General features: G+C 41.9%; 1 protein-coding gene across 12 annotated transcripts in view; it reads left to right on the top strand.

Moving 5' to 3' along the window:
• Positions 1-26,093, top strand: part of KLF12 (KLF transcription factor 12) — a 254,133-nt gene that overhangs the window by 176,037 nt on the left and 52,003 nt on the right. For 11 of the 12 annotated variants that reach the window (XM_063335585.1, XM_063335567.1, XM_063335560.1 and 8 more), the window contains one exon: positions 10,482-10,541. The exons of the other annotated variant lie outside the window; for it this stretch is intronic. In XM_063335585.1, coding sequence (XP_063191655.1) covers positions 10,482-10,541 — 60 coding nt within the window. The remainder of the gene's footprint in view (positions 1-10,481; positions 10,542-26,093) is intronic. 12 annotated transcript variants of the gene reach the window in all.

Below are 26,093 nucleotides of genomic sequence, written 5' to 3'. Positions count from 1 at the left end.
GTGAGCTTGTAAGCTCTTTCTTGTGAACAGTTATGCAGTTAAGAACAAAAAATAACTTCTTGCTGAGAGAGTCTTCTCTTCTTGTGGGATACTGGCTGGGAAGTACAGCATGGCACCTCCAACGGGATGGCAGCATCCACTCCTTCAATACCAGATTGCTGTTGTGCAGTCTTGTCTTTGTTAACCAAAATACCAAGCCTAGTTTGTAGATACTGGTGGCAGGTGCGAGACAACAGTTGACCTTTTCCTTGTTGGTTTTCAGACATGTTTTAAATTATCCTGCGTAAGGATTATAAATATATATATGTATGTATATATATATTTGCCTATTGCTTTTTATTCTCCAGGAGCAGAAAGGGATTTCAAATACCCTTTGGGGGGTATTTGCTTTGGGTTGGTCGTGTGCAGCCCCTCGTGCAATGAGCGGGACTGGGGGGGATTGCCTTGGTGAGCCTCCTGACTTTCCCTGTCTGTTGTCCATGGGGTTCGAGATTCATCTTGCCTTGTTAGACATCTGCAATGTAGGTATCTGCATCTGAGCCAGTTAGCTCACCTCCCTGCATACGGACCAGATACCAGTTGGCGTGTGCAGGTGGTAATTCTTTTGACCTATTCTAGCTGTCTAATTCAGGGAGAGAGAGTGAGTCAAGCCCATGAGCGCCCGTTCCTCTCCACTGACTGCAGGCGGTGCAGACAGCTGCCTGGGACACACGTGTCCGCACTGCAGATCTCCGGTGCGAGGTGAGGGTAAGGCAATCCACGGCGCCTGACTTGGGGAGTCAGCGTGCCAGAAGCTGGGAGTGACAGGACGATACCGAATGCTCCAGCATCTTCTCTTGGATCTAAATCTGCCAGGTGGGGTTAGCAATGCCAAGGTTTTAACCACGAGCTGAAGGAAACCAACTAGTCAGTGTTTGGGGAGGAACTGTTGTTTTAATATAGCCCATTTTTAAGCTTGTTGTCTTGGAAATTACCTTTATGTGGCTGGGTCACAGGACAGTTTGGAATGCCTATATGAAAGCTTTGCTTTTCATGTCCTCTAAAACTGGAAGGCATCTACCTGTGTTGTTGCTTTGTTTCAGGTCCACTATAGTCTTACAAGAAAAAAATTCTTACCAGTAAAAATTGTGACAATCAGACACTAAGAGCCACATGTTTGGCTTTAGTTCTTGTTTACTTAAACGGAATGTAATTTGCTTGCATATTTGTAAAATAACCAAGTATGACTCTTTTTTCTCAGGGAAATTGCCTTCTTGCTGCTAGCTTTATATTGGCTGAGCGTCCAGATTTCTCAGTAGTTCTTTCGGAATGACTTCATAGTCCTTCTTCAGTTCAGCAAACCCAATCAATAATGTTAAGTTATAGATAAACAAAGTCATTATTTCAAGCAGGGTACTTTGGTGAAATTTCTTTATGTGACAGGGCTACTTTATGGCGGTTGCTATGCCTTACCATAGTATGTACTAAGAATAATTTATTAATCTCAGATAATATGCTCTGGCTGATAATAAATATTGCAGCAATATGTAGATTTCCGTGGGCTTTGCATTGTAGGCAGCATTTCATCCTTTTTGTAGCGTGTTTTACAAACTCATTTTGACATGTAGCTCTCTAACAAAGAGCAGATTTGCTTCTGTACGCCTGACACCACTGATGCTTATTACACAGCAAGAATAGCATCATATATTCAGGGTCAAATCTCAGATATGCTCTAGAAATCTTTATGAAGCCAAGGGAAGAGAAGGCATTAGTCAAGCCCTAGAAGACCAGTAAAACTTTTTAAGGGCCCCCATTGGAGGCCACGTGCTGTTCCCTCAGCCTGGCAGCCCTTCCATCCCTAGGTAACCCTGATGGAGCGGGGCTCAGGAGGCAGCTCTGTGCTATAGTCATGCAAACCCTGAACAGGGCATTCATCTCCTTTCCCTGCACATCTGCGCAGTAAAATACATTATTTTACAGCATGCAGCGCTCTCTCCCTGAACACACACTACATAAGATCTCCTACTTGCAGGGGCTGAGGGTAGAAGTGGGAGAGGCAGAGGGTGATTTTTGCGTGGACTTTTGATCAGTGTATCAGTAAAAATCCAAAGATCTAGAAATTCCTCTTTCTCTAGACTTCTTTCTCCTTAGGGGTTGTAGGCGGTGAACCCCTTTGACAAAACCATTTTATTTCTTTCAAATAATGTCAAGGAGAAGATGGACTGTGCATATAAACTGATGATGCTTAAGGTAGCTTCTTGTTTTTCTGGGTTGATGGAGAGACAGGAAATTCAGAGAGGAAACCCTGAATACTTGTAGTTACAGCTGCAGATAATTCATAGAAATGTCATTTGTCACTTGGATGCGACCGTGGTGACCTTTGGTGTGAACTCTTCCTTGCGCTGAGCTGGGTGCTGCCGAGTGCTTGGATGAAATTGAGATCAGGGGCTTTAACCCTACCCCCTGTTCTCTTTGGCTATGTTATGTGATCGATACATTGATACTAATATGATCATCTTACTTTATTTTTAAATTCTGCTGGCTTTTACTATTGCAATACAGTGGAAGATAGTTTTGGATACTGCACTAGCGAAAAAGAAATTCCACAGCAGACAGACAGCATAACCACAGTACCGATGTACTCTCTTAAATTGGTATGTATTTTTCAAGTCTGAATTTGTCTGCCTAGATCTCTTTTTTCTCCCTCCTCCTCTTCAATGTAAATCAGCTTCTGTGGTTGATCTTTATCTCTTTTGAGGTTTATAACTGTGTTCCCATCAGCCATTCATTTTCTACACTGATATTGTCTGTTTTCCTGCTTCAGCTGCAGTCATTACTACTATTGTGCTATTCATTATAGGGAACTTTCACCTCAGTTTTTTCTTCTAGTTACAGACAAAATACTTTGTCCTGAGTCTCCAAGAAACATAAGTGAGGGTGTTTTGGCACTACTTGTGTGAACTTTGCTTCTCTCTCTTCTGCTACATCCGCCCTCCGTGAACAAATGCTCGTTTTAAAACTGGCACGCAATTGGATGGTGATTTTACAGATGGAGAACTGACTAGTGCTGGTCCAGAATTTCTCAATAAAGCTTTTTTTTTTTTCACTGGAGAATGTTAATTGTCTAAAGCAAAATTGTGGGAATACATCGGTTTCAATTTTACTTTTTTTGCAATTTTGCCCAAGTCTGGAATGTGTTTTTCTGTTGCGGTAAGGCTTGAGAGCAGAGGGTCTCATGGTTGCTGCAACACTCCTGGGGAGAAGTTGGACCCCACACTCAGAAAGCAGAACTGCCTGTGGGCCTCCCACCTCCCCACAGGCTGTTATGTGTTGGGGTTTCTCCTCAGCCTCCTTGAGAGTCACTCTATAAACTGAACTGACTAATTAATAGAGAGAGAGGTGTATGTTCAGATTCTTAAGTGAAAGACACTGGTGACATAGAGCCCTGTAAGGCAGGCCGTCATCTGTATTATGGTTGCTGCCCCTGTTGTGTCATTATTTCAGGGATGTTTCTCTTCTAGTTTTGTTTTATTTCTTGTCAGCAGTCTCAGGTATGTATCCTGTGGCAGAAAAGGTTTCTGCAGTGAAAAGTATTGCTGGGGCGGAAGGTGGCTAATGGCCCAAGGGCACCATTGAGCTGGCAGATGTGTGCTGTGTCTCAGCTAGCTTAGGGAACCTCTGGTCAGTACTGGACTGTCCAGTTTGAGCCTTGCAGCAAGGTTCATCTCTCACAATGCACTTTGTCTAAAAGTTAGGCTCAAGTATTTTGGATTTCCTCAGTGGAGAGGTGTGCATACTTCTTGATCAAATCATCTCATCAGTTGTGATCTTCTATCTTTTGGAGGTGCCTGCCTTCCCCAATGTTTATAGAGGAGCCTGGACAAATGGCTTAGGGAGAGTGATAAACCTTTTATGTTGCTGAAGTTATATATAAGGAATCCATGTCTACGTGATTTTCTAAGGCCATGCCAGAAGTCTGTGACTCAAGAAGAAACTAAACCAGTACATCGAAATGTTGGGCCTATGCAACTATACTATAGTTGTGATTTCTCCTAACTACATGCGGTTCAGATGACTCTCTAAAGAAGTACTGACTTCTACAGTGTAAATACACTGGCACTTTCCAAACTTTCTTCTAGTAGAATTTCAATTCTCAAAATCCTCTGTTTTTATATCAAAAGGAATGTGTGCCTAAAGCTGTGCTAAGAACTTCTACTGCAAGAGCCTGAAAACTTACATACCTTTGGGGATTCTGTTTAGGCACAAACTATGAGCCTTTGGTTTCAGTAATCCAAATGGACCTACACTATTCTAAAAAGGTTCTTTTTCTATTTTTTTCCTTTTTTTTTCATACGCAATTTTTTTTTTTAAAAAAGAAAGTTTAATAACTTGACAGTTGGGCAGTAAAATCAAAGGATACCATTCTGTGTGTGCACAGAGCTTCTAGGATTTTTGGTGTGGAAATTTCTCAGTATATGTCCCAGAGCCTTTTGCCAGGGTAACAGATTTCCCATCAGCCAGCGATCATTAGGAACAAGTGCCAGGTGGACAGCAACTGTAAATCAAAAGCAGCTTCTACAAAGAAATTTACATCTCTGCCTGCTTTGGAAGGCCGGTATTGCTTAAATGACAGTGTATTAGGAGATAGGGGTATTGTCAAATTGTTCCCTGAAGAGAGCTAATTTGAAAATAAAAGTGCTTTTAGCTTGGTTTACACAAAATTATGTTTTCCTGTCTCCCCTGTAACAGTAAGTTACCATGACTGTTGAGTAGATTAATCTAGAGCAAGGAAACATTTCCATTAGCATGTCTGTTCTCTTCTTTTGAATCACTTTGAAGTGCTAGACATTGCTCTTCACTACATATTTTACCATACCATTGCTAGGAGTAGTATTTTCCTTTTAAGAGAAATTTTTAAATTAAGTGCATAATAAACTGAAAGAACCAAGGAACCCTGTTTGTGTTAAAGTCCAGACGAGTTTTACCATTAACTTCATTAGGTCTTATGATTAACGATGAAACTGTACTGAAGTCTGGATGCTAAAAAGAAAAAAAGTAACTCAATACTTGGGCTATTTTAGGAACCGGGATGGTACAGCAAGAGGGGGATTTGTAACATGTATGGCTTCATAGATACCTTTCTGTATGTCTTTTTCATTACCTTTATCCATCATGAGCAAATGTTCAAAGATCTTGTTTCCCAGGTTCAGTTCAATGTCTATATTGAATTGTCTCATATAATTGTCTTTTCAAAAATAGATTAAATTTGTTAATGAATTTAAATTTTAGTCTAAGAAGTGCCAATCATTTCAAGGCAGTTATCAAACTTTGCCATTGATGGGATTTTACAATGCTAAACACATTTGCACAAATGTGCTTTGGAATAAAATGCCCCAAAACAATAGAGTATGTTTATAATTCATATAGCACTTTTTATCTTTGGAGTGCTTTGCAAACATTAACTAATTAAATTGTACAGGTCCCCTGTGTGTTCCAATATTATAATTATCCACAGGTTAGTGACTTGCTCAAGGCCATGCAGCAAAGCAGAGGATGAGCTGGGATCAGGAACGTCTGCCTTCTAGTCCCAGGCTTAATCCACTACAGTGTGTTCCTCCGGAGTGAAGCTTGAGTCATTAGTGGTTGGATATGTGAAATGCATTTTATTGGTAGGGAGGCAGGCATTGTGTAATAGCTTGAAGAGCATGACACCGAAGAATGAATTATAAATAACATTATGCATTGCTGCTACTCAGTTAGCAGTTTGTACACCTATTTGGCATCTGCTTCCCCTGTGATTCGTTATTCAGCTTTTTCTTTTCTTTTTTTTTTTTTTTTCTTTCTAAGTCAGCACAGAAAGCAGAGGCAGAGCTGTGTGCATTAAGAAATCCAAAGCTGTGGCGAATACTCATCAGTGCAGATTAGATAGCAGAACACTGCCAGAAAAAGCCACAATAAAACTACCTCAGTGAACTGCTACCTTGAGTTACTGATAAGGAAAAGAAAGACCATTGTCCTCTGCTGTCACTTGAGCCAAATTTACTTCTTTTTTCATTATCTAGATCAGATAAGTTTTTATCTTTCCTCTTCCATAAGGCAGTTCCTGTGATTTTGTGACAGACAAACATGCAGCACAATTAAATCTTAATAGCAGTGCTTATACTGACTTATGGAAAAATGTTTCCTGAGGGTTTAGATCAATGCATGCAAAATCACAAAAAGAAGTTGTGTAGGTCACAGGCATGTAAGCTGCGTGCAAAGGGGGACACTGTTAAGAGGGAAACACTGTTTAGCAACGTGTAATTGAGTGAGCATGCCTGTGATCTTAAAAATAAACCTGACACATTTTTTCAGCCATTTTCCTTTTTCCTGCACAATGGGAAAAGATTGTGCTAGGTTTTCCCCTTTATTAGTTCAATCCTCTTTCACTGGTAGTGACTCCACTGCAACCTCATTTCTCACAGCAAGTTCTTTTTCGGCTGGAGATAAAGAGGAGTGAAAGGAAGTTCCTGGATGATGGATATGGAAGAGTTTTTTGCACTGAGCCTGTGTGCCGAGGAGGTGTCGTTCTCCGTGTGTATGTGACTGAGGGCATGACCGTTGCTATTTTGGACACATCAGGAAAAGGATAATTGGAGCTTAAAGCCACCACACGTATGAAGTTACTCTAGCCAAAACGAAAGGAATTGAAGGCTGAAACAAGGAGTAGAGCAGCTCAGTGGCTGAGATAATAGCATCTAATCCTGAGGTGTGTCAGAAGTACTGATAGTCACAGGTTTCAGAGTCCAACCTGAGCACCTTCATTGTTACAGCCACGACAAACAAAAGATGTGTCAAGAATGAAGTTTTGGGTCACGTTTTAAGTTTATTTACCTTTCTGGGACATACTGAGTTGCTACAGGATACAGCGGTGCAAGGAAAAATGAAAACTGAGGCAGGCAGAAAAGAAGGAAGAGACCAGGGCGCCTCAGAGGAGGCAGCAACAGCCAAACCACTCACCTACCACGTGTCACTAAGCTCAGGCAGCGTGGAGCAGGCTGGCAGGTACTGAGGTCAAGGGCTGCCCTAAAAAATACTTATCCTGAGGCCTGTCTACAGTATCTGCTGCTGGCGGAAATCTGCAGCGCTGCAAACAGAACCTGAAAAATGAAATAACCTGGAAATAACCAGAAGCTGCTGGCAGGCATGAGAAGAAATACTTGTGTTTATGTACTCGTTAAAAGTCAGCAGGAGTCTCAGCCGTGTCAAAATATCTCCCTCAGTTATTTGCATTAAAAATACAATATTTAGCAGAGGGCTGGGATACTGCGTAATAAATCAGGGACATACAATGCTGTCAGAGAGGGAGCTTCACATAGAGGTCACCATGATGTTTCTTTTAAGAACTGATGGCCACTGCTTTTTCTGTGATCAGTTGCTTATCAGGGCCAAAGAGTCAAACCATTTATAAATAAGTTCACAGGAGGAACTGGAATAATGACTGAAATCTCAGTCTTAAAAGTTTCAAAAGCAGAATAACAGGATAATGTTGTATAATAAATTCCTTGCTGAAAATTATTTACTCAGATGAACAGGTTGATTCCCTTTGCACTCAATATTTCCACTTCTGAACTCCTTGCTGTCTCTATCACCACATCATTTCTGAGATTCTTAGCCACTACTAAGGCACAGTCAAAATAAAGTGGTTTTCCTCTTGCTTGAGAGGAGCTACCAAGTACTTGCAGTTCTGTAACAGGTACATCCTTGTCAATATACTGTATGGCACAGAGGAGCCGCTATCCCCGTGTGCTGGCAACATGCGTGAAATACTGCAGGTACCCAGAACCAAGGAGAACCATAACAGCACAGGCACTTGAGACAAGGTGCAGATTGCTTTGGGGGTGTCTGGTGGAGGTGGTGTGAGGTTTTAAAACGGGTGATGGGCTCCAGCAGTGTTTCAGAGCACCTACACAAGGCATCAACGCCCCCATTACATAGTCAGCACAGAGGTAAATGCTCTGAAGTTCAGTGGGCAGAGGAACCAACTTCTTAGAGCTGGCTGCTTACCTGCTAGGTACATGGCTATGAGTCATCTCTGCTCTCTTTTGATCTTGGGCTTCTGACCTGTAGTTGTTCATTAAAATACAGTCTGGGGACAAAAAAAAAAAAAAAAAAAAAAGAAAAAAAGTCTACGTTCCCAACTTCTCATTGTGGAAAATAAGAGATCAAGTACTTTGTTCTGAGCTTACCTATTCCTCCCTGTTTTAAATCCCAGAGCATGTTATTCTCTTCCTACCAGCCTTCACTCTGTTTAAAAAGGTGACGCCCAGCAGCAGCAGTGGTGCAGCCACCCACGTCTGGCATAAAAACCTAGTGGTTAGAGCACTGCCTCAGGAAGCCATATACCTACATTTGCCAATTCTGGAACACAAGGATAGGATGCAGAAGATACCCAGGAATGGTCCTACAACATCCTTTTCTTTTTCCTCCTTCACTTTGTATTTTGGATTGGGAAGTGACAATTACGGATTACAGTTCTTTTTTGTGCTGAATCCATGTTGTCAGGTGTGATTTAGCCATTTTCATAGCACAGGTAAGGTTCAAGCCCCAGAGGCAAGGGTTGGGCAATTCTCCCCACGGTTTCTGGATCAGAGCAGAGGCTGAGTGTGAGGCCACAGCCATTTGGCTTTCAGGTGAAACGTAGGGGAACAAACTAAGTTTTAGGTGTCTGTGAGATTGGTTAGAGGATGCCTGGCTGTCTTTTTGCTTCAGTGCCTGGATACTGTAGGTTCTAACCAGAGTTTTAGTTGTCTGCTACATTTCCCACTGACAAAAATTCAGCATGCAAACACTTATCATCCTCACCAATTGTATTTTTGCCTGCCCTATTTCTTAGTTGTTAAAAAGGGACCTTTATGAATAGAAGTGTACAAAACATAGAGTCATAACTTCTTGGTAATGTATTGCTGTTTGTGTCAGCTTTAGGAATAAATATTTTTCCAATAAGACACAGATGATTATAATTTAATTGACATGGGAGAGAATGTTCAATGTTACGGTTTCCAGTTGCCATTTTTCCAGTGCATATTGATTTCACTTGAGGGCTAATGGGGTAGGGGAGATTTTGTCCCAGTGCCCTTTGATTAGGTACTGACACAACTGTGAAATAAAATCTGTACCTAGTGATAGCACGGGACAGGTACCTGAGATATGTTTCTGAGGAAGGAAGAGACTCTACGTGGAGAGTGGAAACAGATTGTGGGAAAAAGCAGTATCTGGTTGTGACACAGCTAATAACTTAGATTTTGAAAATTCTTTACATCATTTTGTCATCTTGATAGCAGATTTCTGTCTATCAGAAATTCAACATTTAACAAACGGCAAAATCAAGGAAACAGTAAAGACAACCAATATTTACTGTACACTTGAAGCAAGGAACTGTGAGAGGTTCGAAAGATGCAGTGCAAAATCTTGGGAGAAAATACATTATTTGTAGGTTTCCAAGGGCCAATGGAAAGTGCAATTATATAAATGAAGAGAAGTTGCTTTGAAATTTTCCTTTTCACTTTCAACAATAACTATGCCAGCCTGGCCATTTTAATTGAGCATTATAAAGGATCCAAAATGTTTCCAGTGCAAATGCACTCAACGGCTGGTGTGCTAGAACATTTTTATGATTCATGTTATTATTCTAATATTTTTGCTAGTTTCTTGGGCGTTGGCCTCAGACTAATTTCATGGTACATTTGAGGTCTAAACCACAGAGAGAAAGACTGAAGGGGGTTATTCATGCACTTGGCTTTCTACAGGTTTTTCTTTTTTATTTTTTTCCTAACGTGGTGGGACTGTTTCCAAAAGCCAGCTGTATGATGCTTCTTGTTTGAGCACATGCAGTAGATCAGAATTTGTCAGTGAAAAGGAGCATTCCACGTAGTCCAAATCCCAACATAGGAGCTTATACCGCTATGATGTCGTATATTTGTGTTATTCAATATTCCAAGTAATATTCCTAGCAGATTAGCTATTTTCCCTGGAGTCTCAGTTTAAGTAAAAAGCATTAAAGGGTAGGTTTTTCAGTGATGTGTTGGGAATACTATTACTTAAGCAGCAGAATTCTGGGAGCAGACGTTTCCTCCAGCCTCTCTTTCCTCTTTGTGCAATGTCTGCCTACTCTAGATTCTCATTAATGGTTTCCTTTTGGTCACTGATTATTTTTTAATAAGAAAATATGATCCACCATCATCCAGAATTACCACTAAGTGACACCTGGTCCCTTAAGCTTTGATTCTGCTCCCATGCAAATTAATGGCAGAGCTCCTAATCACTTGCTTAGCATTAGTCGGGACCTCTACAGAGCAATTTCAGTTTAAGAAGGAGTTTTAAGCAAATGGGAAAATCCTAAAGTCCCTTCCACACTGAGGCTATGTGCTTACTTTGCAGTAAGTGTTCCTCAAGCTTGTCTAAGTCCCCTGCAATTGTTTGGGGTAACTTAAAATTCCTAATTGTCTGTGTTCAATTTCCAGAGAGAGCATGTGGGGCTGTGCCAGGTCAGCTGTTAACCCTTTTCGTTTTTTCAACTCCAGGTATGAAGCATTTTATTGTGTATTATATAATGTTCTGTTTTATTGACAAAGTCTAGTAGCAGTGCTTTTCAGCTTTCTTTCCCTCTTTATGTCATGGCTGGGGGATATGCGGGGCTGGGCAAGGTCCAGAATTGATTTTTGCTATTGTTTTTTATATTTTGGGGCTGGGAGGGTGGTGGTGTGCATCATGGCAAAACTGCAATAATTTTTTTTTTTCCCAATCCCAATGACTAAAATACAAGAACAGAAAAAAAATACCCTGTGTGATGTTTGATAATGCAGCTTAAAATGTTCCAAATAGTCTACTGAAATTGAGTAACAAAATTAATGTGAATCAACATAGCTCATGTTATAATGGGTCATTGCCAGTTGCCATGAAACAGTCAACAAGCTAAGCTGTAAAATGTCAGAAGAGGTCTTTGCAAACGCCTCCTTACTTTTTTTTTCAAGGAGGCTAAAATTTTAAAACCTTACTGTGTAATGCACCCAGTAGATGCCCTGCTTTAGAGTGCAGAGTTTACATACAAATTCAGTGGGGGGAGCGACTGGGAGGTTTCAGCGAGCATTGTGGTGCCATAAGGTGCCTTGGGTTCACCTCACTTGCTCAATGATGTTGTATGACAGAAAGGATGTACCAATGATGATAGGGTCCCTGGTTTTGTTGGATTCGTTGCTCTTGTTTTATTGTGTTTTAAAATAGTGTGCAATGAAATGTCCACTCTCAGTGTGCTTTCTTGCTTGTTTGTCCTCCCCCCGCTTCTTTTGTTTGTTTTGTGGGCCCCTAAAAAGGTTCCTTTGGAGTCATGTTCATTGTGTGACAAGTGTAAACCCATCAACTCACTGCTTTAGCGGCTCTTAGTAATCCTTGGGCCCTCCATCTGTGGAGTACAGAAGGAAAAACAACTTCACACATTCAGTATAAACAAATAAGTTGAAGAATAAATCTAATTCTTCACATTTATAAGTAGAGCTAAGCTTCATAATAAAATTAAGAAGACAGCATGTTTAAGAGCAATTACACTTTCAAATTGCTAATGAGTAGTCAAATACAGAAATCATTCCTCAAATCTACTCCTGTCTCCAATTTGCAGTTAATTGCATTACAACTGTTGTATTTATATTAAAAATTTGCAGGATCTTATTACTCAAACATTTTCGAAGTAGCAGTAGCAGAAGCAACTTCTCTGTTAAAGCCAATACAAATCTTTTAAGGTTTCCTTCGTTACGAAATTGTGATGATAATGTTTGGTTTTTTTAAATCCTTAGAATTTTCTTTGATCTGATCAAAATTATCACTGTAACTTCAGAAATTATTCTGAAGAGCCTACTAGTCTCCCAAAATGCTGTGTTTCTGAAATAAATTTGTATTTCAGATACACTTTGGAATGCAGGGTCCTTTAGCCAAAATTAGCACTAACATTCTATATAATCACTAACTATATTAGCTTATGTTCTACAGGAAACATTTTCAAGGAGGCGGCTTATGTTGTCAATTTTTTGCTTTTCTTTTAATGTTGTCAATATTTTGCTCAAAGAATGGCTCATGAATTTACATGTAGAGTTTATGCATACCGTAACAATGAATATGAGATACTACTAATGAGGCCCCCTGAACAACATGCGTGGTTAGATGCAGATGACGGTGGCATAAATCATCTGATGTACCAATTCTAAACCACTGCAAGTTTGTTAGCTCTGACTGGAATGAGATGAGGCTGAAATGTAATGTTTTGGTGAGGCAAATAGCTGCTAATAAAAACAGAAACGTGGAAGAGAGATACAGGGTCTTCTATGTCTTTTTAAAATAAAAGACCAAATTGTTCAAGAAAGTCACATCTGTCAAACCTCGTTTAGGCCATGTGGACCTGTCTGGAGAGTGAAAGGTGGAAATTAGGCCGATGAGATGAATATTTAAGTCAGTGTATCATTTGAAAGTATGAATTCTTATGCTGCACTTAAAACTGCTTACACTGCTAGGGGTGTTCATCACAGCTGGTCTTGCTTCTGGCAGTACGGTGCTATTGCAATTTTAGGAACAGTAACTGCTTGTCAGAAGTGAAGTCTACTACTATTAAATACTGCTATGTGACTGTATATATTTCATTTGAATGAAATTTCATGGACGCCCAGTTGTTTGATTATGTTTTTAAATTCTTTATTACTAAAGTTACCTTCTTCCACCAAACTTCAAGAAAGTTATTTTTCCATAAAATTGCACTCAAAGTTACAGTATTTTAGTTACGAAACTACAGAAAAATTCTTAGATATTTGATTTTTTTTGTGGTGGTAGGGGAAGAAACACTTTTTGTAGGCTTCTTTCCCCCTTTTTTTTAATTGGCCTCATGAAATCGCCTGAAGGCTGTAAGTTTTACTCAAAACCGATCCCATACAAATGTTCTGCACCTGCTGACCTCCATGGATGGCCACAGGCTGGGACTGTTGCTACAGTTCATACATGTCTAACTGTTCTTTTCCTGTAAAAAGCTGAGCATTTTGTCCATACTGCCTCCCCTGATCCAGAAGTGGCCCAATCCACCATTTCACCGGTGACAAAGTGATGCTGTGCGGGTTTCAGATGTTGGTGGGCACTATGTGCGTCTTCGTCCTTGCTGTCTCGCAAACAGTGCTGCTTTTGCTCTTGTATAATTTACCCCTGTTCTTCTTTTTAACACCTCATTCCACAGGCTCAGCCAGATGGGAGATGTTTGGCAGCTGGAGGACCCAGATGCCAAATACTGGAATATAGCTTTCCTGCACTGGCATGTGGGTTCATGGCTGGCTTCTTGGCTTGCACCTCTGCTAGCTTCTTGGCTAGCTGTCTAGCTGGCAGCTGTAGCACTGCCTCTGGGGCGATGTTAGGGTCAAGCTGCTATGGAGTTGGATGACTTTCCTGATCTGAATTACCCTGCCGGCCACCATTTTCACCTTAGTTTGCTTTGACTCTTTAGTGTTCAAAGACGAACGTTTGCATTGTTCTGTTTTATTCCTGCCGTTTGTAAGACTAACTCGAAGCAGTAGTTCTCATTTGTCACCAGTTCAAAAAGAAAATAAGCATTGCAGAGTACACTGTTTCACTTGTTAGGATTCCCATTCAGTCAGTAGGAATGTAAGGCCCAAGTCTGTGTTCACAATTTATCTCCAGAACTAAATTGTAACTACAGAGCACAGGCTTTAAGAAAATATATATTTCTTATGTCTACAGTTTGATTGCTTTCAGCCGTGAGTGAATCTAGCTTCTGTTAAACAGGAAGAAAATACACATTTAGGAGACAGACTGGATCATTTTAAAGAAAAAGGATAAACAATAATGAAGATGATAATAAATAGGACATTACTGGTAATAATTAAGAGTGCTGCCAGAAGAAAATGCTTGATCTTCTCTTTGCCTGATTTGGAATGTCCTCATTACATACTTTAGTTTTACCTCAGGTTTTTGTTTGTTTGTTTGTTTTTTTTATAAATGAGGTAATGAAAAATTAATGCATCTAGGATAGCCAAAGCATTTGAAGTTATTCCCGAATCTACGCCTTTTCCTCTGTGCAGCTCAGTGCATAAACATTACTTTCAGTGGGAAAAACTGCAAAATCAGGAGGTCACTAAGACTCCAAATACTTCCAGTAAAGTAGAGATTAGTCATACCTGCTATGAAATTTTCATTTCCTCACTCAGCTGTAGCGAGAGTATGTTGCGCTACACTGGAGGCAGTGATATCTCTATTACATACTTGCAAAACTTTTTTAACACTTGAGCAAATAGCACTTGTACCTCACTTGGACACAAAACTGTATGTTAAACCTGTATGGTAACCTGCATGTTAAGGTTAAGCTTTGGCGGGTGATCGGACCTCTGAGGAAAAGCACCTGAATTCCACCTGAATCACTGGAGAGAGTTGCATGTCTTGGGAGCACGCAAAAAGGAGACCCTGCCCGTCTAGGTTAGGTGTTGTATACCCCCCTTCGCTGACTGCCTAGGGAACGTAAGTGCTTCCATAGGAATACAGCCCGGTTACGTTAGATAAATTGTTATGGACTATATAGGGAACCAGTAGGAACTAAAAGCATCTGTTTCACTCCGAGGTAGTCCGCGTAGCCCTTTCTGGATGATAATGGAGCAGGGATGATTCTTTTGAAACACAAGCTGGCAGCAGCAACAGCAATATTCCTACCTTTTGCAGGAGAGCTTTGTTAACCAGCTTGTCACTGAAGTAGGAGACCTGAGTTTTAGGTTGTCAGGACAAGGATCGCAGAGGTGTTTCAGTCATTAGGATCCTTGGCACAGGCCTAATTACATGAGATGCCTGGGGAGCAGTGGAGTCTCTCATCTTCCTTCTTGCTGAATATGGGCCATTGTATAGAAAGGAGCATAGAAGTCACAGGATGGGAAGAAGAGTGGGTATGAAGAGCCTGAATACTACTGAGCATGGACAGGACTGGGACTGTAGGCTCCATTCCCTAGAGCAACATTAGGCCGGAAACAGCTACGGATACTGAAATAGAGCTTTCACTATTCCCCTCTTGGAGCCGCGCGTCCAGATTTCTAGTATGGAGCCAGGATCCCTTTTTCTACCCAGTCTTTCAGCCTCATGATTCTCGCATTCCTGGTGTCAGGATAGCCTTGCTTCCGTGGATGCCCATGCAGGAGACCCCAAGTCCTTATAGCTGGTTTATTCTTGGGATGGGGGAGATGCTGAATCAACCCTTCTGTCTGAGAAGGACCTACAACCAAAGTCCCTCCTTCCCTGGGCAAATTACTTAACCGTAAGGCTGCAGTACAACAAGTTGCCAGCGCCACCACCGTCAAAACTCTGCCTGCCTTTTGTGAGCTTCTTCACAAGACAGAATATTCACAAGACAGAAGCTTGTGAGCTTCACAAGACAGGCAAAGTTCAGGACGTTGCTCTGCCCATAGGTGGAAAATGGGCACCTGCCAGAAAGAGCATCTGTGAATGTATTCCCTGTGGTGGTAGGTGTCCAAAGAAGCTCCAGCATAACAGTGAAGGACCTCATGAATTCAGGGACATGCTGGGTAAGACTGTTCATGGAACAGTGGGTGGGAATTCAGTCATGGACCTAGGAAGGTTTTCGGGCGCCTGCCTCCCAAATTAGGGTTTCAGCATGCCAGTTTCCACGCGTCTTCGCATATTCACTTTCCAAACTGTATTTTCTCTGTTTAAATGAGCAAGCTTTGAGTGCTTTTTAATGTAGTAGAATGAAAGATGTTATTCCATTATCTACAGTATTCCTTTTCCCTATTTACCTGTTTCTGCCCTTTCTGCCCTTTTGCCTGTCAAAGGATGGATCTGGCTGTCCTTAGGTTTTGCATCTCAGCCATAATTTCTGCCCCATTGAAGAGGTTCTTGTCACTTTCTGAATCGCAACGGCTTTGGAAATCATATAGAAGGAAGAGCATATTATCTTCTTTTTTAAAAAAAGAAAAAAAAAGCAGCTATGATTGTTGTCCCTTATGCATTCTTTTCAAGCAGAGAAAAAATGTGTGCTGTTAAAAAAGAAAAACAAACAACTGCAAAGATGTTTTTCCCTTCCCTTGCACCTCCAGTACATTCTGTAACCCAGTTACTGTAATTGTTTTTAATTTTTTTTTAAACATGCATACTGTCAAGAGGTTGTGGTAAAACAAGTGTAAGTATTTCTCCTAAGTCCAATGTGACCGCAAGGGATGAAAAAAGATGACAGAGCAAACAGAAAATCCCGTGTTTTGTTTATCAACATCTTTTTTTTTTTTGCCTAATGGCAGATACTTGGAGAGAGAATCTGTTTACTTCAATGAAAGACTAGTTTAGGGTTTGCTGATTCCCAAGGCAAAAAGAAGGCATAGTTTCCAACTTGCAAGCTATTCAGTGTGTGTGATAAGCTAAAGTCATTTGTGGATTTGTATGTTGCATTTTGACGTGATTAAATGTTTTAAGTCTATTGATTTCATGCTGGGGATTAATGATGCTGAATGAAAGAGCATCAAAGAATACAACGTGTTTACATGTCTGATTAAAATACCTTAAAAAAGATCCAGAGTACCTGTTATTGGATGGGAATGAGATAAAAGCAGCGTAGGACCAATCATGCGTTCTGCATTGAAAGGAAAATGAATTAACTTCTTTAGGCACAGAAAGAAGAAGAGTGAAGATTTGATAAGGATTGACTGTACCTTTTTGAATGCTTAACACTTGTGTTTGACTTGTTATTTTGGAAGAGGGGATTAAAGAGGTTTCATTATCAATTGCTGCAGATCTGTTTTACTGAATCAATCAAAGCATGATGCTTAGCTGCTTGGGATTAATGAGACGATCTTTTAACTGGGGAACTTGTTGGTGATGGCATGTTAATAAAGGACAAGACCCAGAGATAGTCAGTACAACTGTGGATGTGAGATACACTAAAGATGGTGTTTGCTGCTTTGAATTTGCATAATACTTTTAGATCTGTTTGTCATAGCATATTAACTCAAAAAATTCATTATCTTAAAATTTTCATAGTACTAATTGGTTTGTATCTGCTCTCTGCAAATGTTCCTCATGGCTGCCTAGATTCATGGGTCATATGTAGATTTGCAGTTAGGTGTCACATTCTGTTTACCTAGATGATAGTAGATGAAGATGGAAAAGACCTATTTGCTCATTAAATCCACCCTGTTGTAAGCATGATACGGGCTCTTCCAATAGTATTAAACTGTTAGTACCCCCAACGTTAGCCGGAATGCCAGGGAGAGAATTTATTTGTGCTGTATCTGTGGAGAAGGATGCCTTAATGATCAAGTTAGCATGTGAAATACTTGGTGCACATGAAACACTCCCTGCTGTGCTAGGGAGAAGTTTAAATGTGGATTCTAATACAGCTGAGTAAATATCTGACGAGACCAGCCCGTGCACACATTCATTTTTTTCTCGGCTGACGCTCTGATCTGGATTAGCATATGTGAGATGAATTCAGCAGTCTGATACAAACTACAACTCGTTAGTCTCAGAACGGGTTGAATGATTTATCCTGGGTTTTTTTTTTCTGGGGGGGGGGTGTTTGACAATGTGAGGTTATTTTTTTTTTCCCCCACTTCTACTGCTTGATACAAGACCTGAAGCCCTTAGTTACAGAGCAAAGTGCCTGAGCAGTAACCAAGCTTGTGCAAACCCAAGAGAAGAGTAATGACTGTTCCTCGCAAGCTTCCTGCCTCGGTGCAGGTGCAGGAATCAGAAGTGCCTGAATAATTCATAAGGTGCAAATTAGCCCCAGCTTGCTCCCACTGCTCGAATTTTGCTTCTGCTTACCTACCTAGTTGCTGGAAAGAACAGAAATAAAGGAGGCTTGGGAAACTAGGGAGGGCAAGGCAAAAAGTGTTGCAGTTTAAAGGCCAGAGTCACAGAGACTGCCGAATGCTGGGTGTGTTTGAAGGCTTGGTGCTTGTTGAGGAATTGGACTGTACATTGATTATTCATGAAGTGTTTTCTCAGGAAGAAGTAAGCTCTGGGGACCCATTCCATTGCTCTTGGAGAAGGAAAAAAACTTCCTTTTAAGAATTAGGTCTTTCCCGCTTTTATTGTTATTGTTTCTAAAAATTATTAGTTAAAAAAAACCTCTCTCAAAAGCTCATTTAAAGCTTGTTAACCTACTTGAGAGAGTATGCATTTGCGGTGTCGCTGAACTCATGGGTCCAGAGGAATTTGATGAGAAATTTTGGATGTTAAGACGGTTACTGCTTGAAATAAATGTGGATTCCAAGAGCTTGTATGAAACTAGTTATATCTGGAAATGCGGTCTGCAATTAGCTTTTATTTTTATCATTTAAAAGGCAGCGTTCCTATGTTTTAAATACTCTTAGTGATGGTTACCTTTTCTGTTGGGGTATGTAGCTGCGTTTCTGCCCAGAAGAATGAAATGAGAGGTGAGTGGTGCTTAATCCTTCTGCTGCGCAACGTCGCGGCTCACCCAAATATCAAGCAAAAAGGTTTTGCGGAGCACGGTTGTTATGGGAGAGGGGAATTCCTGACACGGATCTTTGAATGGTTCGCGTGTCACCGTGCAGTAGAGAGAGGAGCCGGTCTGGAAAAGGCAGCTTGTTTCTGCCACCCACCTGAATATCGTTTTGACATCTCTCACGTGGGAGATGGAAACATCCGACATCCCCAGCAGGAGCAGGAACAAGGTAGTTAGTTCTCCCTGTCGGCAGGTGTTCATATGGAGAAAAACTTTCCTAATATTTTTGCTGTGCTGAATATGAAAAGAGAAGAATGGCAAGAAAAAAAGCTTCTCTTTTAGTGATTTGGGGTTTTTTTTGTTGTTGTTTTGGGGTGGGGTTTTTTTTTGACGTATACCCCTTCTTTCTCCATTCCCTTCCACCCGACCCCCTCTTGGCCCTGGCGCGCAGCGGCGCGGTCACGTTGCCATCATCTGTTTTTGTATTTCCCTCATTTGGGTGGCTGGAATAGGAGCTGGCTCTCATTTCTAGCTGATTCTGTCATTTCCGCTAGGCCCCAGCTTGGGCGGGCGCCAAGACCAACAGGTGATCCTTGGAGCTGCAAAACAGCAGGAAGGAGGCTCTGCATGTAGGAGACAGTGCACCAGAGGGGCTGCCTGGCCCCGCTCCATCTTTCTGTATAATTAACGTCCCCCTCCCCAACCCGCCCCCCTCCTCCCCCCCATACCGAGCAGAAAATCTGTGCAGAACAGCTCAGCTGCAGCAGCCGTCGGTAGGGAAAATGTGAATAAAGAGTCCAGGAAGAATATCAGCTGTACGAGCGCGGGGGTGCGCTCTGTCTTAGAGAGAAACCATGGTTGGTCCTTCGTAGGAACAGGGGCAAAATTGTATTAGCTGCTGAAAAGCAATATGCGCTCTGTCAGCCGTTGGGGGAAAATAAGCATTTCAATAAATTTCGGTGCTATGCTACAGGCTTTATTTGTATAGGAACTAGTGTGGAATGAGGTGATAATTCAGTTAAGCTTTTCTCTACAAGAAGTAACTCGCAAAGGCACATGGAAATTATTTGGGCTCTGGTCAGGAAGGGCCACCTCGAGCTGTAGAGCTGGGGGCAGCCGGTGCAGGAGCCGTGCAGGCTCTGCAACCTCTGGGTGTCTCCGCCACGGAGGCAGGACTGTGCGAGGCTTCGCAGGGGTAATTTTTAGAACACATGAAAAATTTCCAGGAATCCTCAAGACAGCCGCAAAGAATTATTTTTTTTCAGAGGAAACTCCTTAAGGTTTGGTTTTGGTTTTTTTTTTAAATGAAAACAAAGTTATATTTAGGAGATGACAGTGGCTTAACAAAACCAGTTTCAAGACATATCTCCAAGGCTTAGGTTAACCCTGTGGCATGTACCATAACGTGACATAATGTGTCCCTGGAAACCCTAACTACATGTTTGTATTTGTGAGGCAGGCTGATGTTTTGAGATAGTCACTTGGTAGCCTTAATCCTCTGCAAAGTAGATGATATCTCAAATTCTTTCTGCTTGGTATACATGGAAGCCAAATTGCTTCTCCTACCTGTGGAGTCAGTGCTAGTAGTTGGAAAGCTGAAGGTTGTATATAGACAAAGTATAAATTGGCTGTATGCACTTCTGTAGGGAGCGGGGCTTTCTCTCGATGCACCACAGCACATCTCCGCAGCAAGGCTAGGCTGCTGGGAGAAATGAATTGGGAAGCCTTGATCAGCTCTGCTGGTCGAAATGAGATATTGCAGCAGAGCTGCACAACAGCCAGCAGTCGCCCTGCCTGACCGTTCCTGCTATACGCAAACCAGAAACACAAACGGTAATGAGAGTAAACTCAGTTATGAAACAGCAACATATTTAGTAATGCTTCTAGCAGCTAGCCGTCTGCAATCCTTTTAACTAAGCCGACAATCGAGGATTTCATTTCTCTGTGCGTTGTTCTGCAGTTTGTCAGCCCTCTGAAGGGGGAGGAAGCACCCTGGCAGGGACACATGGCATCGCAAGGGTACATCACGTGTGTGGAAACCTAAAGGCGATCCAAGACCTGAACTGCAGCAGATTGTTGTGAATACACACTTTACTTCCCTTGGACGTGTCACCCCATGCTAAATGGTGCACCGATGGACACTAGCATCTCCATTTTTTTTTCCCTTGTCCCCTTTCCTTTCTGCTGGTTTACTGCCTTTGCCCCCTTCCAAAACCTCTGGGATATGAGGCTATTAGCAGGGACTGAGGTGTGTTTCCATCAAAACATTCTGAATTTTTCTCTTCTGTCCTCTTTATCTTGTGAGACCATACTAATCCCTTGCAGTGGGTCCTGGACAAACCTGAATAGTCCCTCTGGCAGGCTGTGCTGTCCGTCTTGCTCCCCCTTGGGTTAAGGGGCTAGTGGCAATGATTTCTTTCTCAGATGCTCGCCACTAGTTCCAGGACCTCTATAAGCCCCTGCCCAGGCATGGCAGGATGAAGGGTAAGCTTTTATCTGTAGGGTTGTTCAGGGTGAGCCCAGTGACTCCGTTTCATCCGGAGGCAGCAGTACCAGTTGGGGAGGCTGGAGAGCAAGCAGGAATACTTGCACCTGTGTGGGCTCAGTGCAGCCCAGTCTGGGCAAAAACCCTCTGAAGAGCACTGCAGGCAGGAGAAAAGCATCCTTCGGCGGCCCCCGGAAAGTCAAGTTTTCCAGTGCATTTGGCAGGCAGCCTGGAGCAGATCCATTCCTTACGCCAGCCCTGTGGAGCACCACCCCTCGCGGTTCTCCCTCCTGCCGCACCACATACCTTACTATTATTAATAGTCCGGAGGCGCCAACAGCGTGCTTTGTTCTGGACGGTAGGCAGTTGCCCAATGAGCAGGGAACTGTGTGGCAATTGTTTTTGTGCTGGTAGATAGGTTTGTTAATGAGCACTCTAGTTTTTCCTGGTCTGTTTGTTTTTTAATGCACCTTCCTCTCTTCTACCTCCCCCCTCGGCTGTCCCCAATGGACTCAGCAGGTAAAGGATGCTGTAATCATAGAGTGGTTTGGGTTGGAAGGGACCTTACAGATCATTTAGTTCCAGCCCCCCTGCCATGGGCAGGGACACCTCCCACTAGACCAGGTTGCTCAAAGCCCCATCCAACATGGCCTTGAACACTTCCAGGGATGGGGCATCCGCAACTTCCCTGGGCAACCTGTTCCAGTGCCTCACCACCCTCACAGTAAAGATTTTCTTCTTAATATCTAGTCTAAATCTACCCTCTTTCAGTTTAAAGCCGTTATCCCTTGTCCTGTCACTCCACTCCCTGATAAAGAGTCCCTCCCCATCTCTCCTGTAGGCCCCTTTAGGCTGGAAGGCTGCTACAAGGTCTCCCAGAGCCTCCTTTTCTCCATCCCTCTGGCAGAGGAGAGGGAAATGCTGTCAAGACGCGGAGGTGTGTGGGAGCAGCAGGCTCACACGGCATCGTAACACCAAGTGGGCTGCGTGGTTCCCTGAACACTGAGCCCTAAAAATCAAATGAAGAGTGAGCAAGAGAAACAAGTCGGTTGCGAGTTCCTCTGTCTTGCACTGCGAGTGTGCAGAGTCCCATGGTATGGTTTGTTGGTGCATGAGGTAGCGTGTAGGGAAGTGAGCTGCTCCTGTGCATTTGGCCTGGGGCATCTTGGCCCGAAGTCACGGACTTTATCATGCCATCACTGTGAAATCAGTGAAAGCTTCAAAAGCTTTGGCTGCTGTTTGTTGAACCGTAAATCCTTAATAGTCATATTTACTTTGGAACCGACAACACTTTCAAATAGATCTGCTTTCCGGCTGCAAAACCTAAGTGAAAAAAGATGCAGATTAGCATGTGAGCAAATGGCACTTCTAGAAAAAACAGTGGATTTGGAAAGCGTGCTAACAAAATGTCCAGTCACGGGGATTCCTCTGAACTCAGTGTGCAATAAGAATAGGCAGCATGCACTGAACCTCATGTCCCCCAGATTAGTAACTGTTTAATGTTATTCCTGTAACCCATATACTTCCTCTTGTTACACCACCCTCCTCCTGTTTTTCCACCCTGTGTAGTTCTACTGTTTCACTGAGTATTAGCTCACTGCGGCGCATAGTTTGTCTTTTTAACTACTTTGTGAAGTACCTAGTGCTCTTTTGGGTGTTGTAGAAGTAATAATAATAATAATAATTCGCCAGGTGTACTGTGTCAAGTTGTTCTTGTATTGTTTGTTACGCAAACACCAAGTCAGAATGACTGCTGAATGCTGATAACTCAGCTGTAAGGTAAACCTCTAACACAGGAAGGGAAATGCTATGGTTTATTTATGAATACACTCAGAAACAATGTCTGCCTTCCAGTATACCGGTGCTTTTTTAGGATAGTGCATTTTACTTGGATGCAGCATCGCCAAAGGTCAATAATAATCAGGGCTAAATTGCTTACAACGCAAAGGTAATGAAACGCTCTCATTATACCGGTCATCATTTTCATTGTTAATTCAATGTTGTTTAACTTTTCACGGGTTTCCCTGGTACGAGTGTGGCAGTGAGACAGCCAGGCTGAGCCATCTGCTGCTGGTGCCTGAAAGGTACAAAAAGGCACCGCAAAGAAAATTGATGGACTGCAGTTGACCGTATTAGGGAGGGACCTTACTTGAACCAACAGTAACTGGAGGGAAGTGTAAACTGGCTTTAATTCTCTAGAAGACCTCTGAATATTACGGATGTACGCAGCAGTTGGGAGGGTGCATTCAGAGTCCGGTCGTGTTCGGGATAACATCCCCTCTGCTTTCTTGTTGTCATTGTGGTTGTTTGCAGCCAAAGGGAATTCTCTGGCTTTTGGACTTAATGTTCGATATGTAATTGGGTGGAGAATTAATGTAAACTTAAAATAATTCAGTTTCACAGTCATTATACTCCTTAGCTTTAAATTATTTAGCTTTGTGTCTACAGTATCTCCCAAAAGCCTTGCCATTACCGATCATCTGACTCTCTTTATTAGCTTATATTTTTCCCTAAAAGCAAGGCCTCATGTACAGTGTAATTATCCAGCAGCGCCGATTAACTGCATAATTCTCTTTTCTGTAAAACTGCTGTGTAAATTACTTTTCATTTCACAAAAATGACTCGTCAGGCAATTTTGTGGAGGGGTTTTTGTTGTTTTGGTTTTTTTTAGGTTTCCCTTTCCCAGCCACACTCTCCATCACTGTGTCATGGTAATATCGTTAAATACTGTTGTGTATGATCTTGGTGCAAGCACTAAACCCTACAATGATTTCAATGGAGAAAATTAAAGTGGTTTCCATGGTATTGTTACCTCTGCCACCAGACATGATGAGCAAAAGTTGCTAAGATATCCTGCTCTTAGAGTAGGGATGTTTTTAGAGAAAATTGTCTCAACAATGAGATCGAGGAAACTTGTTCGGTTGAGCAAGCTGATGAAATCTGCGCCACTTCTCAACCTTTCAGACTGCCAGTTGCTGCTTCCAGTATGATTCAGTCACCTCTGCAGCGTATGTGTCCTATTCTTTTTTGCTGTTGTCCCTTCCCCATTTGCCTTGGCAATGGCTCCTCACCCTTCCTTCACTGAGACCAAGAAGCCCGCCCACCACCTTCCCGTGCCCTTAGCTATTTCTTCGTGCTCCCTACACCTGCTTCCTGGGCTAGATGATACTGAGAAGATGGCATGTCCTTGTGGGACTATAAAATACTCTTGAATAGGAAATGGAACTGTGCTCATCAGCTTGTCATCTGGATTCGGCCTGTACAAAACAACGGACAATGTACAGAGAAGAGCCCTGCTTTGCTGGACTGGCAGATAGCCTGGATGTTGCAAACTGAACCTTTCTGTTCTGATGAGCGTGACTCCTTGGGTCTGCCATTTTTAAAGCTGTCATTTGTTGCACGTCATGTATTGTTAAAGGCCCCAAGCAAAGTGGAGTTTGGAGGTCATCCTAGTCCCATATGGGAGTCCTTCACTAAAGGTGGCGTTTGGTTTCAAAAGGGCATGTTTCAGTAATGTGTGCGTAGAAACAACTGGCCAAAGTCTAAAATCCTTCCTACTGGGTCAGTCCAAGTGGACCCAGTAACCTGGCTAGTGTTTACCAAAAGAGCAGAAAAACGGGGTTGCTATATAGTGATTCTTCCTCTGGAATACCTACGTCCCCTCCCTCTGTCCATCTTCTGCTTTATAGCTTCAATAAATCAGTAGTTGTACACCTTCAGCCTCTGAGGCTATTTCTTGCCCTTGATGTTTAATATCCATATATGGCCCTGCTCTTTGTGAACTTGTCTAACCCTCCTTTGAGCCCATTTGTTCTCCTGGCCTCTGCAGCATGCAGTGGTAATGAGTTCCAAGTATGTGTTATGTGAAGAAAAAAAAAAAAAGTTCTTTTCTCTGTTCAGTTTAAGCCTCCAGTTCTTAGAAAAAAAATAGTGAATAATCACTTCCTATCGTTACATTCTTGGCTGTGCAGAGCTCTGCTATCTCCCCTCTGTTATCTCACAAATTTGGCATTCCCAGGGTAACGTGGTTGTGGGGCAAGTGTCAAAGATGTGGCTGAAATAATTTTCACGGGGAGTGTTTTCACACTGCTTTCTTCTTGAGACCAGATTAATCCTAGATCTGCCATCGTTTGAGTCTGTTACTAAGAGTAGGATAAATTAAAGAAACATCCTTCCTGTGAACTAGTGTATCACTCTTTACATTCAGAACATCACTACAAATCATTTCTTGTGGCACAGATAGTTGCAAAGTGTAAAACTGCTGAAATGCCAGTCATTTAGCTGCTCTCACCATTTGCTTCTAGTGAGTTGGTAGCTTGTTCAACCCTCTGTTTTTTTAAGTATGACAAAATGACGCTTGTTGCTCTTCTGCTTCTTGAGCTATTGGCATATCCCCGAAGAGCTCCTTATTTCTGCAGTGCCAGGAAGAGATAGGATTACTGTACCAATTGTTCTAATTATGTCCAAATTTCTCTCTCTAGCTTGTATTTCTGGAACTAATTTGTTGTCTTTTCACATTGTGTTATGTCTTTTTTGTGTTTAATCCCATGCACCTGCACTTTTAGACTATATGTCCTTTCACTAATGTTCTGCGTGATGCTGTGAGTTACAGCAATGAGCAGATGGAGTCAGACAAATAAGTATCTTTCACAATTAAAAAAAGTTGATTTAATGTGTCTAAAAAGGCAAATGTGTATTTTGTATTATGTATTTTCCTGAGTTTCAGACTTTAACCACTTGTGTTAAAAATGATCCCGATACAGCTCTTTCCCTGGTAGTTCTAGTCTCAGTGACCTTATCGACGCGTATTTTTGTTGACACATGGCTTGGCAAATAAAGGCTGGAATAGTAAATGGACTATCCTCTTTGATGTGTTTCATAACTGTTTTCCATCAGGCATTTGCAATACTGTTTTAAATGTTTAATTATACTCAAAGTCATTAGAAATCATATTATTAATCATAAAATTACATATGTCTGACTTTGAAGGGAGAGAAGTAACAACTTCAATACACTCCTCCCCCTGTCCCCAATTCCACTGCAACATTGTGACTGATAATATTTTCTCCTATTAATTAGTTTTATTATCATGGCGTAGAGATCACTGCCTTCAAATCTCCATAGGCCTTCGACTAGAGTGGTTGT

The sequence above is a fragment of the Chroicocephalus ridibundus genome, chromosome 1, assembly GCF_963924245.1.
Source record: "Chroicocephalus ridibundus chromosome 1, bChrRid1.1, whole genome shotgun sequence".
Classification (NCBI taxonomy): Eukaryota; Metazoa; Chordata; class Aves; order Charadriiformes; family Laridae; genus Chroicocephalus; species Chroicocephalus ridibundus.
This window is presented reverse-complemented; position numbering and strand designations above follow the sequence as displayed.